The sequence below is a fragment of the Lathamus discolor genome, chromosome 4 (assembly GCF_037157495.1).
Source record: "Lathamus discolor isolate bLatDis1 chromosome 4, bLatDis1.hap1, whole genome shotgun sequence".
NCBI lineage: Eukaryota > Metazoa > Chordata > Aves > Psittaciformes > Psittacidae > Lathamus > Lathamus discolor.
The window spans coordinates 105,472,012-105,490,155 of record NC_088887.1 but is presented as its reverse complement, the minus strand read 5'-3'; the positions used below and the strand labels follow the sequence as shown (position 1 = coordinate 105,490,155).

Below are 18,144 nucleotides of genomic sequence, written 5' to 3'. Positions count from 1 at the left end.
AGGAGAACAAGTAGTGTTCCCCTCTATTCTTCCAGTTGCAGAGGATGATGGGGGAAGAAAAGCCAGCAGATCAATACCTGGCTTTGAGCCTGGTATAACCAGCAGAATTTTAGTGGTTTTGATTGTGGGTCAGTTTACATGACACCAGACCTGCTGGTGACAGATGGGGTACACCTTGTCTCAAAGGGCTAAAGATTTTTGCACGGTTGGTGTTTTTCTGAGGATGTAGAGACCTAAATGAGATGGGCAGGAAAATAATCATCTGTAAGAAGTCTGTAACTGGTTTTGTGAGTTGGGCTTGTTCAAACCATATTAAAGCTCCTGGTTTGCACTGTGTTGTTCCTGAACACTGGGGAGAAGGAAATATTATGCCCTCTTAATGCTAGCTTAATGATCACATTATTTACTAAAAGAGGAGCTGAATTCTGGCCCTCAGCGGATGGAGGTGGTGTAAAACTAACTGTTCCTAAGTAAGGACACTGATTTTCATTTCCTTTAGTGTGCTGAGTCTGGTCCCATATTCCAATGAATCACTGAACATTTTATTTGTGCAAGAGTCATTGGGAATATGAGTAAATAACATGGGAAACAGGAATTAGAACACAAAACTGATTTTCCTCCCTTGGAGGAGCCCCATTCTCCCTATGCAGTAGAGTCAGGCTGTCCTTTGCCAGACTATGAATCTTCTTACTTTTTGTGCAGTAACTCAGTTTCATGAGGTGTGAAACAAATTTTAAAACTTGACTGGCTAAAGAATTTCTTTTATAGCAAAACACCCCTCACATTGTCCCTAGAAATATGAGCAAGATATAAGGTATGCAGCTAGATAATCAAGTAAGGGGCAAATCTTTTACAGCATCCTGTATTTTTCAGTTTTCCTGTTGAGTTTACCCTGTAATATGTTTTCTTTGTATACCCTGAGAATTTTTATCCAGTTTCATTACTAACATAACTCTTCTGTTTTGATAGATTGCCCTGTATATTTGGCAGAAAGGGGAAGGACCACATCTTACTCCAGTGCCTGAGTTCTGCACAGATGATGTGAACTCGTATAAAGTTGATCATTGTGCAACAACATTCAGTAATTTTCTGCCACTTTGTGTAAGTACCATATTTTACATTCAACTTGCTTAGTGAAAGTAAAACTGTTACTAAAATGCATAAAACTTGACTTTAATGATCTCAAACCTTAAGAAAATGTTTTTCAATAAGTTTAAAAAAAGTTTCTTCTAGCGTTTATTTATTTCTGGATGTGATTTCAGCCTTCTGTGGCACAAGATATTTCATGGCAAACAAATACTGCATGTGCTTTAATGGGTCTTTCTACCACAATGTTTGATCCGTGCATGATTTATAGAATATTTCCCCTTACATTTCTATGACATACTGAAGTATAGATAATCTTTCTTTTCACAGATGGGAATCTAAAACTTCTTGAGGCTAAAGATAAAATGTAATGTGGTATTCAGTGCATCAAAGTACAACCCATCTCTTCTACTTCAAGGAGAATACATTTATGATATTATGGGTAGGGTGTTGTTAGGGGCCAAAAAGTGCTCCATGCTTCCAGGAGAGGAAAATTATAGGTGCCAAAAGGAAAACAAACCAAAGTGGTTATTTTATTACACTTGAAGAAATTCAGAGATTTCTAGTGTGTAGCATTTAAGCTTCTTTTTCCAAGTATGGTACAGTTCAACATATTCTCGTATTAATTTCAAAGATATTAAGAAAGCATTCTGTTTCAGATGAATATTTCTTAGTTCAACAAGTTCTACTACTCATTCTCTTTCCCCCATGAGTTCACATTAGAATACTACATCAATGGAAAAAGTATTTCAGTAATGATATTTCAGGTATTTTAAACAACTAGTGGCCTTTATTCAAGAAACAAAAATGTACTTTCTAGTGTATTACTAATACACTATTTTACTTGTCATGCTTTGCAATTAAAAGATTTTTGTTTTATTATATGTACATTATATACATTATAGTAACATATTACTATATATATGGACAAACATTCCCTACAGAATGTTACAGGCGGAGCCTGCAGTTAAAACATGAATTTTTGTTCTGTTCATATAGGGAGAGCCAGTGAAAAAAGAAGATGTTTTTGTTGCTGTTAAAACATGCCAGAAATTTCATGGTGACAGAAGTAAGTTGTTGATTGGTCAAGGTAGTGGTTCCATGCAACATCATTTCTGAAATTAATACTTAAAAACCAAGCTGATACATGCTGTCTTTGTAGCTCTTGGGACTAAATGTTTGCAGAATTCCCTGGGAAACATGAAAGTTTCAGAATTGTAAACAGTTTATTCTTCAGGTAGATTTTTTTTTTTTTTTTGCTATTTGGAGTTCTTGAAGATTGCTGTGAAACATTTAAAATGAAAAGTTGTGGTCATTTGATGGTTCATCATTAGTGATGTGTTATAGTGGCAAAATCCTTGAATATCTAAATTGAAAATATGCCTTAAGTTAGCTTATGTTGTTGTAAATTGGAGCTGTTGCAATAGTAAGTAATACAGCAACTATTAATATCCTTCAGTGCGTTTTCCCCAGCTAATTGGTTCACTTCTGTTCCTTGTACTAGCAGTGACAATTGTGAAGTTCTCTGGTGGCTGATTTAGAAATTTGAACAAGCTGAAAAGTCTCTCCCATCCTCCTTCCATTTCTCTAGCCCTCCTCACCAGCAGAAGATGGAGCAGCTTACACTGTCGTGTTTCTTCTATCTGTTGACAGCCTATGCAATTGGGCGTACATATGTGTTTTATAGTCCTTGGAATGGGAAAATTTGTCTCATGTAGAAATCTGGTCATCTGTAGTACTTTGTCCAAGCCACGGCCCAGATCAGGAGTCTCCCGAGTGTGCCACACTGGCATGTTTCACATGGAAATTGTAGTGTTGTACAAGTAATGATAGTCACCATGAAAATATGACTCTGATATCCATGGTAAAAACAACAAACCAAAAAACCCTAGCACAGCCCAACAAGATATATCCAGTAAGTATTAACTTCCTTCTCAGAGGCACAGAAAATAAACAGATTGATACTCACCTTCAGGTAATACACAGTAAGGCTCAGCTAAATTGAGGTAGATTGAGTGTCTACAAAACTTGGAAGGAAAAATTCCAAATCCACTGATTAAACAGAAGACACTCTGCCTACTTGATGCCACCTACCAGTCCATTCCAGTTTACTTCTAGACATTTTGATAATAAGGAAATTCAGGAATGGGTTTATTTCCAGGAATTTACTTGAGTTTCATGAGTCCTTGAATACTCCAGATACGTAACACTGTCACCATTAGTCTCAGGGATCTTTCTTTGCTGGGGTTTTTCTTCAAAGCAAGATTTATGGAACTTTTTTCTTAATGTTTCTGCATTTGATGAAGGCACACTTCTGATATTTAAATAACCTGATCATAGGGCTATCTTTAAAGTAGCTTTTGACAAAACAAAATTGACTGTCCTGTAATTGGAGTTCACTGAAGAGTTCCTTTCTGGATCCATGTTTATTTCTTACATCAGAATTAAAACCAAAACCCACCAAACCTAGAAAGTCAGAAAAGAACTTCAACACAATGGCATAAATATCTCTTGAGAAACACCTGTTGAGGACTGAGGAAAATTCTTGAACTTTCCTCACAGCTTCCAGTGTTATGAAATAGAGGATAATCTTACTCAAGATTTTGACAGATTAATGGATGCCAGCTTCAGAGAGCTCTTTTTACCTGGTAAATCATTTCTTATTGTATGCCAAAACCTACATTAGTTCAACATTAAGGCTTGGAATTCCATGTGCAAAAGCAGCTAAATTTTACTTCAGAATCTACTTCACATACAGCTCTCTGTACAGATATGGTATATGGTTGTATAAGAAAATTTCAAGACTGCAGACATGGGTCAAAGTTCTAGAAGTAGCACAAATAAAATATTATTAAGAGCTTAGAGCTGACCTTCTATAAACATCTCTGTAGTGTGGTTTTAAAGCTTCCATGTGATCACAGGTATTACATATTGATAAATATTTGCATCAACAGCTAGTCTGAAATTTCATATAGTTGTTCTTTCTTTGGAACATATGAGTTAGAAGTTATGAATTATTGTGATATTCAGTTGGCAATAGATACCAGTCTGGATGGTGACACTTTGGTCAAAACAAGCAAGGTAAAGAGAAAAACGCTTTAGCTGGTATCCCCTTGTTAGACCATTTAACATAGGTGAGGCTCGGGTCCTTACTTCAGTGAACTTCTTCATTTGTACAAAGAAGGGAGACTCTACTGAAGAAATATAATGTTCAGTGGATTAATCTTTCAATGGAGAAATATAATAGCTCAGCCCGTTATAGCAAGTAGTTCTGTATGTTAAACCATGCTACTGAGGTTGAAGTCTTTGGTTGCAGAAAGGTAAAACAGCCTTTACAGGCATGTCTCTTCTGCCAGGTGAAGGTTGGAAGTTCTCTGCTGGGGCCTTGTTTTCTGAAAGCTTTCTGGTTTTGTTCTTCTGAGAAACATTTCTTAACTAGAACATTTACACAAAATAAGAAAATAATTTCCTGCCTACCTGTCCTCTTATTCTAGCTGGGGGAGGAGAGGGGAGGGAAGTTTACATGACATTTTCTGCCAACTAATGCCTGATCATGCAATCTTATATCATGGCATGTGACTTTTTATTGCATAGGAGGTAGAGTTAAAGCATTGAAAAATTCCTGGGTTTGCATTTCAGAACTCCACTATAATATTGTATGAACACGTTTTGTACATAATTACAAGTTACATAGCAGCAAAGAGGAGTTATACAAATACTTCTTCCATTTCAAGAACTAGGGGGTTGCCCCTGTCTGGACCCCAGGTGCCCACCTCAGCTGGGCAGGGGTGAGGAAATATGAGGAAAGTCTTACGGGTCAAGGTAAGGACAGGGAGAGATCACTCACCAATAACTGTCATGGGCAAAACAGAGTTGACTTGGGGAAATAATTGCAGATCAAATCAGAGTAGGAAAATGAGAAAATAAATCTTAAAAACACTTTCCCCCCCAGCCTTCCCTTATTCCCAGACTTAATTTTATTCCCAATTTCTATACTGCCTCAACCCCAGTGGTGCGGTGGACAGCGAATGGTGGTTGTGGACAATTCATCACACGTTGTCTCTGGCACTCATTCCTCCTCAGGGGAGGACTCCTCACACTCTTTACCTGCTCCAGAGTGGGGTCCCTCCCATGAAGAAGCCCTGCAGTGAACTTCAATGTGTGTCCTTTGCATGGGCTGCAGTTCTTCATTAACTGCTCCAGCATGGGTCCCCAGTGGGCTCACATGTCCTGCTGCAAACTCACTCCAGTGCAGGCTCCTCTCTCCACGGGGCCACAGGTCCTGCCAGGAGCCTGCTCCAGCGTGGGCTTCTCATGGGGTCACAGCCTCCTTCAAGCATCCCCCTGCTCCACCATGGGGTCCTCCATGGATGGGAATCTGCTCCACTGTGGACCTCCATGTGCTGCAGGGCACAGCTGCCTCACCATGGGCTGCACCACGGGCTGCAGGGGAATGAATGTCAGCTCTGGTGCCTGGAGCACCTCCTCCTCTCCTTCTGCACTGCCCTTGCTGTCTGCAGAGCTGCTGCTCTCACATGTTCTCACTCTTCTCTCCAGCTGCAATTGTGCAGGGTTTTTTCCTCCCTCTTCTTAAATACGCTATCTCAGAGGCACTACTACAATCACTGATGGACTTAGCCTTGGCCAGCAGCAGGTCTATCTTTGAAGCTGGCTGGCATTGGCTCTGTCGGACATAGGGGAAGCTCCCAGCACTTCTCATAGAAGCCACCCCTGGAGCCCCCCTGCTAGCAAAACCTTGCCATGCAAACCCAGTACAGCAGCAAACATCAAGTTAGGTGGTGGATGATTCCAGCGAGGCAGTAAAATGAGTTGTTCACAAGCATCAGAGTTACATAGCAGCAAAGTGAAGTTACATAAATATTTCCTCCATTTCACGAACCAGCTGCTACCAGGGAGACCTACTGGATGGTTTCAGAGAACATAAATCGGACAGTTAATGACAGCAGTTAATGACTGTTTCAGGGTAGTTGGTCATTTAAGCCCTTTTGTTCATTTTTAAAATGAACAAAAGATCATTATTTTTAATCTGATAGTTCTCTTCCAAACACCCTGCAGAAGCTTTTGGCCTTTTTTATATTACCCATGATTTATTCACTTCTGGCTATAGTTTAAACATTCATAGAATCATTATTATAATTTCTTATGATCAATTTTAAATGTTCATGTAGAATGGCAATCTAATAAGAACAGGATTGCTTTTGTAGAGAAATATTAAGCATTCTTCCTTTGAATAGATTCTCCATTGGATCAAAACTGATTGTATGATAAATATCCTTCTGTGAATGTGTCTCCAGAGACAGGTGCTTTTGAGCATTAATATGATGTTGTTGCCAGATATGATGTATATAACAAAAGTGTAGTATTTCAAAAGGTGCATTTGGTCTGTTTCTGATTCAGAATACTTTATACACTGTACAGTGGATGTGCTCTTTTAAAAATGCATACTTCAATACTGGAAGTTTCAATACTGGAAGAATGATTGGTCTCTGATAGTGTTCATGCTGATGTGTGCTATAAAGTCTACCATAGCAAGTGTAAAAGTAATGAATTCCTTCCTTAGCATAAGTATAAATATCACCATTTCAATGTAATATGAATAGAACTGTAATCATATTTTAAAAGAAAATTTATTGCTGTATAAATAAAACAGCCCTGACTAGCTTTCATAAAAAATGTAAAATTGTTTCTCTCTAAATATTGTAGACAAGAAAGAAGAATGAACATTTAAACCATGATGCTGAATTTGAAACATTTCAACAGCATATTCTGTGCAAAGGAATATGTCAGTTAACAAGGTGCATAAATGTTTTGATCAAGTACTTATTTTAATCGAGTTACATGTGTTTAAATGTTAACAACTGTTTTGCAGTACCAGTCGTAAAGCAAACTTGGGAAAGAGAAGCTGCCCTTATTGAATACTACAGTGATTATGCAGACATCTCCATTCCTACTATAGATTTAGGCATACCTAATACTGACAGAGGTGAGCTATTGACTGTTGTTGTCAGTTTTGCACAAACAACTGTCTGTAGGTTTTATGGCTGATACCTGTATTTCATGTATAGTATGAAATGTAGAGATTCTGTATTTCTACAGCACATTTGAGCAGCCTAAACTGAAAGAATGCTTTTACCACACAGGAAATGGATGGGGAGTACAGTTCACCTGTGTAATAAGAATGTTCTTCTTAGTGGAAACCTAAATATGCTGATATATGCCAAGAAACAAAAATTACTGTTATTACTTGGGATAAGAGTAATAACTCTTGAGTTATTGACGATCTTGAGTAACATTATCAATAGTAGCAGAAGTCGTAGGTTTATTTCAAAATACCTCAGTGCCAACTGGTTACTGGGCATAAACTACAGTGACATTTGATATACAAATATTATATGCTTGTGTCTAGTATGTCTTGATTTAAGCACCAAAATGAAATGTTAAGATTGGAAGATCTTTTTATGAAAAAATAATGTGATTTTAATTTACTTTGTATTTGAATATAAAAAAGGCTATTGATGTGATGGCTTCCATGAGTTTATTAATTTTAAGGGTTTTTCTTTTCAAATGATCACGCGTTCTTGGGTTTATAGTCTCTGCTACAGGCTATTACCTTCTGAATTAGAAGTGTCCAAGCTGTGGCCTATTAGCTTTACCTGACACACTAGGTCAGTTGTTCTGATCTCTGGATTATTTGCAGCTTTCCAGCTGCCCTTTTTTTTTTTGTCCTCCACAGGGTCTGTTAGAGGCAGAGAGAGAACGGGGTGGGATTTTCATTTTCACGTCTGCAGTGTGACTTGTGCAACCAGTGGGTGCTTTCAGGAGGTAGCAGACCTTCCGGGCACGCGTGGATCACCTGTAGAAGCTGTGCCCAGTAGTTCTAGTCACACCAGGGGCACGGAACCTTCTACATTTGGCCTTTGAGTGTTGTTGTGGGGGGCAATGGGCAACTGGCATTCTAAATTAAATAATGCCGAGTTTGCTCTAATACTATCTTTGTCCATCTTTCTTGATGGAATATAATACTGAAATCTTGGTTTCAATTTTGTAAATAGTCATCTATCAATCTGCCGTGTTACAGTTTCACAAAAATCAGTAAATCCAGGACTTTCTCCATTTCTTCAGCATAGAGTTACTTCATTTTCTCAAAAAATGTTTTAACTGGAAGTAGCTTCAAATATAATATCCTGTCCTTATTTTTTAATGATTGTGTAGTAACTGTAATATTAATAGCAATAATTGCTTTAGATAATCAGCTGTAATCTAGATGAATAAAGACTGTGTGCAATTAGGTATTTCTGGAATCTAAAGGAGATTCAGTAGAAGTCTGATATTTCTTGTTTCTTTTGTCCGGCTCATTCTGAACAAAGGTGTTTTACTCCAAAATTCCCAGTAAAGGGTGTTTTACCTCTCAACTTCATTATAGTCTTGTGATAAATGTTAAGGCCTTTCCTTGGAGGAATTTATCAGGACCTGAATTGCTGATGATGAGTATGGTAGATTAATGTAAACTTAAATATTTATATAAAAGCAATGGACCTGACTGATGCATCATGAAATGCTATGAAAATATCTTGGAGTATTTTGCAGAACATGTTTTTATCAGTCTCCTCATTTTACTGTTTTAGAGATTAAGAGTAGCAGTTTGCCCAGTATTGTTCAACATCTTAACAGGCTAGCTGGAATAAAGCTTATGTTTCAGGTTTTCATGCTTCAGCATCCTTCAAAAGTATATTCCTGCATAGAAAGCAATGGTTGCACTGGAAAAATTTGTACAAATACCATTCAGCACAACAAAGGATGTAATTTAAACTTGCCTCTTAAATATTTATGAAAAATGGTTTATTATAAAATCTCACTTTATTTAAATGTATATTCTGTTTTTTCCTCTTCCTTTAGGTCATTGTGGGAAAACTTTTGCGATTTTGGAAAGGTTTTTGAATCATAGCTCTTCCAGAACTCCTTGGTTAGTCATAGTGGATGATGACACACTGATAAGGTAGACATTGCAATACTTCAGGAATTACCACTGTTCATGTCAGTAAGAATTTTAGCAATCTTCATCTCTTATGTATTTATGTTTTATTAATTACATAGCTTCATATTCCTTTAAAGAAAAAAATTGTCACTTTCGTTCAGCATTCTTTGACTGATATTAAAGCTAATGTAATCTCGTAACTTGATAAAAACTATGCATATTAGTGTTATTAAGCAACTATATATTCTGAATATGATTACAAATTGTGATTCTTCAGTATAGGTATGTCTGAGCTGATTGGTTTTAGTCATTTGCTGATACACTTTCTAAGATGTATTCCTTATGTAATGTGCCACAAGAAAGGTTCCATAAGCTGGGGCCTGTGTCAGGCACACAGACCCATATCCACGGACTTACCCTTGTTAGAAATTTAGACCTTGTTCACATGAAATCTGGCACTGCAGTGTAAGTGAAATAAGGCACAGCAGTCAACCAGCAGGATCACAGGGTCATGACCACGAGAATAAGTGCTTCAAGATAGCACTTCACATTAAAGCTTGTGACGGAAGAAGGATTTGGAAGAGGCTGTAACTCTAGATAAACTGATAGTCGTATAACTAAATCTACCTGTTTGCTTTTCAGTTCCTGGGGAGAAAAGATGATTTGCAAAGATGTTTCCATTGTTCGGAAAAAAATAATTTCATGGGCCTACAGGGATGCTGGGGAGGGACTCTTCGTCAGGGACTGTAGTGACAGGACAAGGGGTAATGGGTTAAAACCTGAACAGGGGAAGTTTAGATTGGCTATAAGGAAGAAATTCTTTCGTGTTAGGGTGGTGAGGCACTGGAATGGGTTGCCCGGGGAGGCTGTGAATGCTCCATCCCTGGCGGTGTTCAAGGCCAGGTTGGATGAAGCCTTGGGTGGCATGTTTTAGTGTGAGGTGTCCCTGCCTATGGCAGGGGGGATGGAAGTAGATGATCTTAAGGTCCTTTCCAACTGTTCTATGATTTTATGTTTCTCTCAGATGAGGCTCAGTTTTGCTGATAAACTTTGTTTGCTTCAGAAATGTATTTTAAGCTAATTGATTCATCATTTGACCAAATTCAGCAACATAAGTTTCATCTCTGTTTTTTGTATAATTTCTGAATTTCTCCTATCATTTTGTGCTACTTACTGTAATGCATTTAGGTTAGCAGTGTCTGTTGCAAACTGAATGTCTGAATGATGGGGTTTAAATTGCTTTTTTGTATTATAGTATCTTCAGGCTCCGAAAATTGCTCAGCTGCTATGACCCAAATGAACCAGTATTTCTTGGAGAGCGATACGGTTACGGATTGGGAACAGGAGGATATAGTTACATCACTGGCGGAGGAGGGTAATTTATTTAAACTCCTGCTGAGATCTACATCAGTCCCTGCTTCGAGTGCAAATACTTTGAATTACAACACGAATCAGTTACAGCAGAAACAGTTACAGTGTAATGATGCTCCAAGACCCAAATGTCCTAACTAGTAAGAAGTTGTGCTGCTGGGAGCAGATTTGTAGAGGAAAACAGGTGGTTTCAGAAGGGATAATTTTAGCTTGGCTGGTCCTAAAAGTAATTAAAGCTAGCTAAAATAAATTAATTCTTTTTCAGAAAATGCCTCTTGCACTAATTGTCAACACTGATTTCTCAAATTCTGAAATTTCAGATCTGTTGTACCAGAGGGCCACATTTTGTTGTGCAGTTATATCATTTATCAATATTTAGTAATTACAGTCATTCGGCTTCTCTGGTACTTATTGTCTTATATGTTTCATTTGCCTTTTTTTTTTTTTTTTAATCCAGGATGGTTTTCAGCAGAATAGCTGTTCAGAAACTACTTGCTAGTAAATGCCGGTGTTACAGCATGGATGCGCCTGATGATATGGTCCTTGGGATGTGTTTCAGTGGCTTAGGAATCCCTATAACACATAGTCCACTTTTCCATCAGGTCAGAGAGTTATTTTTACTAGTATTTAATGTATGTTTCATTATTACAGGTATGCACGTAGAACAGGATTCATAAATATTTCAAACTCATAAATAATGCACACTCAATCAATGTGTAATAACGATAACCAAGATGCTGCTCCTATACCATATTTCTCTACAGAGCAAGCAAATAATATTCTCAAAGCAGGGATTATCACAATGCTGTAATAGTTTAAAAGATATTTCAGTTACCCTAAGACTACATTTTGTAAAAAATGCTGTCAGAAGTGGGAATTTTGAAAAAGAAATAGAATTAGGAACCACATGTTTTGAATGCTTGTGATACGTTCTTTACGAAAAGAAAAAACCCTGCATCATGATACTTTTTTCTTCAGGTCTGGAACGGGTTGCCCAGGGGGGTTGTGGAGTCTCCTACACTGGAGATATTCAAGGCCCGCCTGCACAAGTTCCTGTGTGATGTACTGTAGGTTACCCTGCTCTTGCAGGGGGGTTGGACTAGATGATCTTTTGAGGTCCCTTCCAACCCTTGGGATTCTGTGATTCTGTGTAATGGAGAACTGACTCTGAAATATTTCAGTAAATTTTTCTTTTCTACTTACCCAGTTTTTCTATTGATGCAGTGTTGAATATTCTGAAATACCTCATTAGTGAAAATATAAAATGTAAAATTATTCCCAGAACTGGTGCTTTTGTGGTGAATTCTGCAGAGTAGTATAAATATTATAAATTGCCCTATGCTAACACAGGGGAAAAAGAGGTCACAAAACATAATTTTCTTATGACTGTATTCTCCAGTTTGGGAGAAATGGGTTGGAATAGATTTGAATCTTGTTTCTGTCTTCCAGAATATTTAACAATCTAACTGCAGCATTACAATTGAAAACACAATGCCAGAGATTTGCTGCCTCATAAACCACTTCACCTTCCTCCCATGGCATGAAAAAGAAGAAGCACTTGCCATTTTTTCCTGACATTACACAGCATTTTTAAAAATCAGCATTTTAATCAGTGTGGTGTTGATGATTTTCAGGTGTTAATCTAGTTTAAAAACTGGAAAGACCTGTGCATCTCAACATGAACCGAGATTAAGATAAAATGCTACTTGAAAATTTGTAAATTGCCATGTAATTCAAAGCAGCTGTCAGTGGGGAGGGAAGGTTTGCTATTTAAATTAGAAGGTTTTCCTGTATTAAGATTCTCCTTCTGATTACATTTACTATTTAGAGGAATGGGAAGGCTGAGAAAGCACTATTCAATATTTTAATTCCTTGTCTGTACAAAAAAATCATAGCTGTTTACTTTCCTGTTTTCTTCATCATCGCTTACTCCTTTCAGTGTAGAAAGCAAGTAATGCATCTTATAAAGTCAACAGAGTTATTGAATAATTTGTGCAGGCACAGGTGTTTAAAAAACCCCAACACCTAACTAAAGGAGAGTCAGAAAGAACAGAACTGGTTTTACAGATATGTAGGAACGGCCCTTATACAACAAAACAGGGCACTTCCTTGTAATCCTTAATGGTGTACATTTGCTAATGAATCACTTTGAAAGTGAAATCCTAGAAGTTTGATTTTCCACATAGAAAACTGCACTTGAATTGTAATTCATCTTTACTGCTGTTTACAACAAATTCCAATTTAACATACCTTGAACAAAAATTAACCCAGGGAGGGGGGCAACTACTGAATAAAAACGGAGTGGGCTTATTCTATGAATTCCACTATTAGGCAATATATATTTTAAAAATGAGAAAAACAAAATTGGATTTTCTGTCAACCAGAAAATTATTTTTTAAAGGCTTGACTGAAATACTATGATGTACAATGATCCTTGAAGTACATGAATCCAAAATTGTACTGTGTATATGTTATGAAACAGAAGCAAAAATACCTTCATACTGGAGACATTCAAGGCCAAGTTGGATGTTTGTTTTTGAGCAACCTGCTCTAGTTGAAGATGTCCCTACTCACTGCAGGGGGGTTGGATTAGATGACCTTTAAAGGTCCCTCCCAACCCAAACTATACTATGGTTCTGTTTTACCAAGGACTGCTACAGGTGGGGCTTTTTTATATATTGATGCACTTACATGCTGTCAGAGGAAGTGAAACATGCTTGGTGCATGGAGAAGTCAGCTGCATCAAGTAGCTGTGTTGTAATTCTCTCTTTTGATATAACTTGATGAAGAATAACAATGCAGTTTTCCAGCACCACAGTATTTCTGTGTTTGGTAACCTTTCCCCATCATAAAACTTCATACATTTTGGCTGCATACAGCCCTCTTAGGATCCTACAGTTGCACTGGAAGTGCTGGCAACTCTCATTAATAGGAGGAGCAGGAGAGTATTACTTAAAATCTGTTGTTATTGAAGCAAAACTGTATGTTTAAAACAATGTAATACAAACTATACTGCATCATTCGCTTTTGTAGATGGTGACGGTTTCATCTGAGAAATAGGGCATGTTTAATGTTGGTGTACCTCATAGCATGATGACTGCAGTGTGAGTTGGATATCTAAACTAATGCTTGTCAACTGATTTAATATAATGATATGAAAACCCCTTTGTGTATGTTTTGTCAATGCCACATTGCTTTGTTGTGGTACACACAGGCCATTGGACAACAGTACTTTCTTGTTCTAAACTTGTTCTTCGTCATGGAGTACTAGTGGTTTTGGTTTATTCTTCCACCCTAGGCAAGGCCAATGGACTACCCAAAAGGCTACCTTTCTCACCAAATTCCAGTATCATTTCACAAGCATTGGAATATTGATCCAGTGAAGGTATATTTTACATGGCTGGCACCAAACACAGAAGAGTCACTTAATGGAAAGAAAGTTGGATATAACAGAGAGGATTTATAAGCAGTAGAATGTAAATGTTGATGGATGTACTGCAGAGAAGAGACAGTCACTGCTGTGATTTTTGTGGTGTTCTCACGTTGTTCATTTGTTCATGATACAGAAGACAAGGTTTGTTCCTGTTTTTTATATTCCTTAGAGCAATGGGAGAAGGCACCTAATTGACTCTTTTGTCACACTTGGTTTCTTTGTAAAATGTTTTGGGGTTTTGTGTACCAGTGACCTTGAAACGTTTAAAATGTCTCATACAACTTTGTGTTTTGGTTTGGACTTGGAGTCAGGCAGCATCGATTTGCATCTCCTTCATTTGTTCTCTCAAAAGCTAAAGTTATATATTTGGGAGCCTAATACTGAATATGTGTGGAGTATCTATTGAACATCACCTCTCATTGACCTACAGAAAACAGTGCTCAGAAAAGCTGTTCTGGAACAGGTTTGGTGATAAATCAGAGAGGAGACATGACTTTGTTTCAGTGACCAGGAGCTAGATTGTGATTGTGTGAAGGCTATGTTCATTTATACTCATTTCAAATGGAAGTACTGATGTTTCCTGGGATTGGTGGACCAAGCATGAGCCACTGTTTCTAAGTTTATTAGTGTTTGTGAGGAACGTCATGTTCAAAATGGAGAAACAGGATTTCTTAAGTGGCCACGGGAGGTCACTGTGGCTCCTTCAGAAACTTAAGTCACTATATCTGTTTGGCGAGTACAAATGTGACTCTAAAGGATTATTGCAGAACTGACACTTCAGTATTTCTGATGTGTGCATTTCAATAGTATATGGATGCCAGCTTTAAAAAGTTTGTAGTATTTCTAATTTATATCATCAAGGTAAGTAATTTCATGCATACATGTAAAGAGTGATTAATATTTAAAATGTTTTTTGATTTTTCGTTTCTTTGAGTACTTCAGTTTTGTAAAAATGTTTGTACAAAAACTGGCTTTAGTATGTTCTAAACTAATTTTTATATTGTAGAACTGCTCCTTTTGAGATGACAGTATATGGCACTTGTATGCTGTTATTTAACTTTGCTTGCTATATTGTAACCAAAATACAGGGTCTTAAAGCCATACTGCTGAAGTAATTTGTGGTTTGTTTTCTTTTAGTAAGTTACAACCTGATTCCACTCCAAAGTAATGCAATACTTGCTCTTAAGTAGGGGAGCCACTGATTCCTGTGTTTCAGTAATTACTGAAGTTGTATAAATATTTGTTTGTGAATGTAACTTGTGGAATTTAAGCATTTGAATAGCAAGCACATGTTCGTAACAGATTCAGATTCTGATTAAATAGGAGCAATCCATGTTATGTCTTTTTTCTTCCCACTACCAGTGCCTTAACAGTAGACATTTTACTGACCCCAGGACTGTGTTCTCTGGTACAGTGGGTGAATTGTTAATTATGTTTACTGTTTAGAACTGTGAGAGCTGAAAGCTGAATAAAAGCATTCTTCTTTAACCTTTTGTGCCGCCTTCCTCTTTGCAAACCAAGTACAGGATTATTTAATCACTCATCATAATTTCATCACCTTAATAGTATTCTATGCTCAGTTGTACTAAGAGACAGCTTAAACTTTTCAGTTTTTCATATTCCTTCCTGACATGCTTGTAGGATCATAGAATCAGCTAGGTTGAAAAAGACATTTGAGATCATAAGCCTTTACCCTAGGATTGCCAAATCCACCACTAAACCGTATCACTGGATTAGGTTAATTTTCAAGTCTCTATTTTTATGCAGATGAAAAAGGCTTTTGCAGTGAACACATGTGATTGGGAATCTTGATGCTATCATAAAATATATGTCATTATCAAATTCTCCAAAGGTCTTGCAATGTAGTCCAGTCACATCCAGCTTCAGACTGGTGACATTCCACATGTACTTGGGCCCTGTGGAGGCAGAATAGGTCAGGCAAAAACAATCAGCTTTTGGTCATGCTATGTTATACTTGTAGACATCTGTCTTATTTAGAGATTGGGTGCCATCGACTCATTCATTGATTGCTTACTTGGACTTCAGCTTCTGGTCTGACACATGTAATAGTAGCTGTCTGAAGCTTCATCTTTTCTTTTGCTGTTAGCTCTGGGTTTTACTGCACAATTGTGGAGGTATTAGTAAGCATCAGACTTCTGATCTTTTCTGATCTTTGTCATCTTTATAGTTTTGAAAGCAGTGAAGCAATAATTTACTCAAACATTCTGCCCCCAAAACTCTGACTTTTGTGACATAACTAATGCTATGCAACCCTAGCAGCAGAATGATAAAAGTAACCTTTTATTCCATGAACTAAAAAAAATAAGATTGGTGCTTTTTTTTTTTTTGCTTTTTTTTTTTTCCAAGCAGAGGATTGTGGCGAGGTTTTGCAAACAACAGGTGAAGCCTTCTATAGCAAATTTAGTTTTAAAAGACTTAGGAAGGCTGTTATTATCTGAAATCTAAAGACAAAATTGCACATTAATAAGCCTCAACAGTACTCAGATTTCTAAGGAAAATCAAGGGGATTATAAATCGTGTAACGTTAAAGCAAAACAAGAGGAGGGGAATTCACAACACTTCTGTTACAGGCAGATTGAAATAGGACTGCAAAATTGTTTGAGAACTTGGAAGTTCTTGAAGTTCCCTTTTCTGGGACATTACAGAATTTTGGTGCGAAAGAGAAAAGCTGTGGATCATTACTGACTGATTTTAATGTTCATAATATAGAAAATTGCCATGTATTAAGATACTTCTTTCATAGAATTCTCTTGATAATTTGGTTGGTTGGTTAATCTGCTTTTGGGATTAAATATCGAATCCTGAAATATTTCAGCATAGCAGGAGTGATGAGTGATAAAGTATTTGGGTCCCACATTTGATCACATGAGAGAATGAGGACTGTGAATCTATTCTTATTTTCCCACATCTGACCTTGTCTCTTCCTCAGTGAGCAGAAAAGCTGGTCAGGAGGCAGAGGCAGCTTGCTATCTGGGTAACTTTCTTTTTGTGCAGGAAAACTAACCTAACAGCAGCTCTAATGACTGCTGACTGGAGGAAAGTGCCTGAATTACTCTATTTTCAGTTCCTTAATTTCACATGGTTTAGGACATTTTATTATCATGGCTGGAACTAAAATATGTCTCAGGAAGAGACCCAGGATGCTATTCCATTAGATGGTACAAAGCATTTTGACACTGTCCCACATGACATCCTTGTCTCTAAAGTGGAGAAGCATGGATTTGATGTGGATAAGGAATTGGCTGGATGGTTGCACTCAAAGAGTTGTGGTAATGGCTCCATGTCTGAGTAGGGACTGGTGATGAGTGGTGTTCCTGAGAGGTTGGATCTGGGACCAGTGCTGTTCAACATCTTTGTTGGTGACATGAACAGTGAGATTGATGCACCCTTAGCAAGTTTGCTGATGACACCAAGCTGTGTGGTGTGCTTAACGGGTTGGAAGGAAGTGATCTCTTGTGAGACCCCACCTGCATCCAGATCTGGGGCCCCCAGCATAGAAGGACATGAACCTATTGGAGGGAGTCCAGAGAAGGGCCAAGAAGATGCTCAGAGGGCTGAAGCACCTCTCCTGTGAAGACAGGCGGAGAGACCTGGGCCTGTTCAGCCTGGAGAAGTCTCCAGGGGGACCTTAGAGTAGCCTTCCAGTACATAAAGAGGGCCTGCAAGAAAGATGGAGAGGGACATTTTACAAGGGCATATAGGGATAGGAGAAGGGGTAACAGTTTTAAACTGAAAACAGGGTAGATGTAGATGGTAGTGCCTATTACCTGCTCCCTGAAAGCCTGGGAGAATGGCAGGAAATACAGCATGTATCCCAGGAAGGAGGGAAACGTATGACTGAATACTTAGTGAGTTCCCTGAGTGTCCCTGATCAGCAAGGAGAGCTCTTGCTGATCCTGCTTCAAGTACATTGACCATTCCCTAGCTAGTGAGGTAACAGATGTGATACAGAATGTAACACTAGGTAAACACCAGAAATAACAGCCAGTGTCAGGCCAAGCTCAGAGCTCAGGAGGCATTTGTAGCTCTATGCTTATTAAGGACAGTTGGTCATAAGTGCTGATGGGTGATGTTGGCCAATCCACCAGCCTTTTCTTCCAAAGACTTCTGGAGACTATGCATCTCACTAATGTTCTGTTTGCAAGCTCCTTTCACTTGCAGTTGGAAGCAAGTATGGCTCTGTTCATCAGGTATACTTCTTTGAGGTAGTCTTCACAGAGCAGACTAGGAGCTCTGC

At 38.0% G+C, this 18,144-nt stretch overlaps 1 protein-coding gene across 1 annotated transcript in view; it reads left to right on the top strand.

Moving 5' to 3' along the window:
- B3GLCT (beta 3-glucosyltransferase) overlaps positions 1–15,374 on the top strand; it is a 55,785-nt gene extending 40,411 nt beyond the window's left edge. Inside the window, exons 9-15 of the mRNA XM_065678427.1 lie at positions 970–1,101; positions 2,086–2,155; positions 6,977–7,090; positions 9,004–9,103; positions 10,338–10,457; positions 10,911–11,055; positions 13,752–15,374. Coding sequence (XP_065534499.1) covers positions 970–1,101; positions 2,086–2,155; positions 6,977–7,090; positions 9,004–9,103; positions 10,338–10,457; positions 10,911–11,055; positions 13,752–13,919 — 849 coding nt within the window. The 3' untranslated portion in view covers positions 13,920–15,374. The remainder of the gene's footprint in view (positions 1–969; positions 1,102–2,085; positions 2,156–6,976; positions 7,091–9,003; positions 9,104–10,337; positions 10,458–10,910; positions 11,056–13,751) is intronic.
- Positions 15,375–18,144: the final 2,770 nt, after the last annotated feature.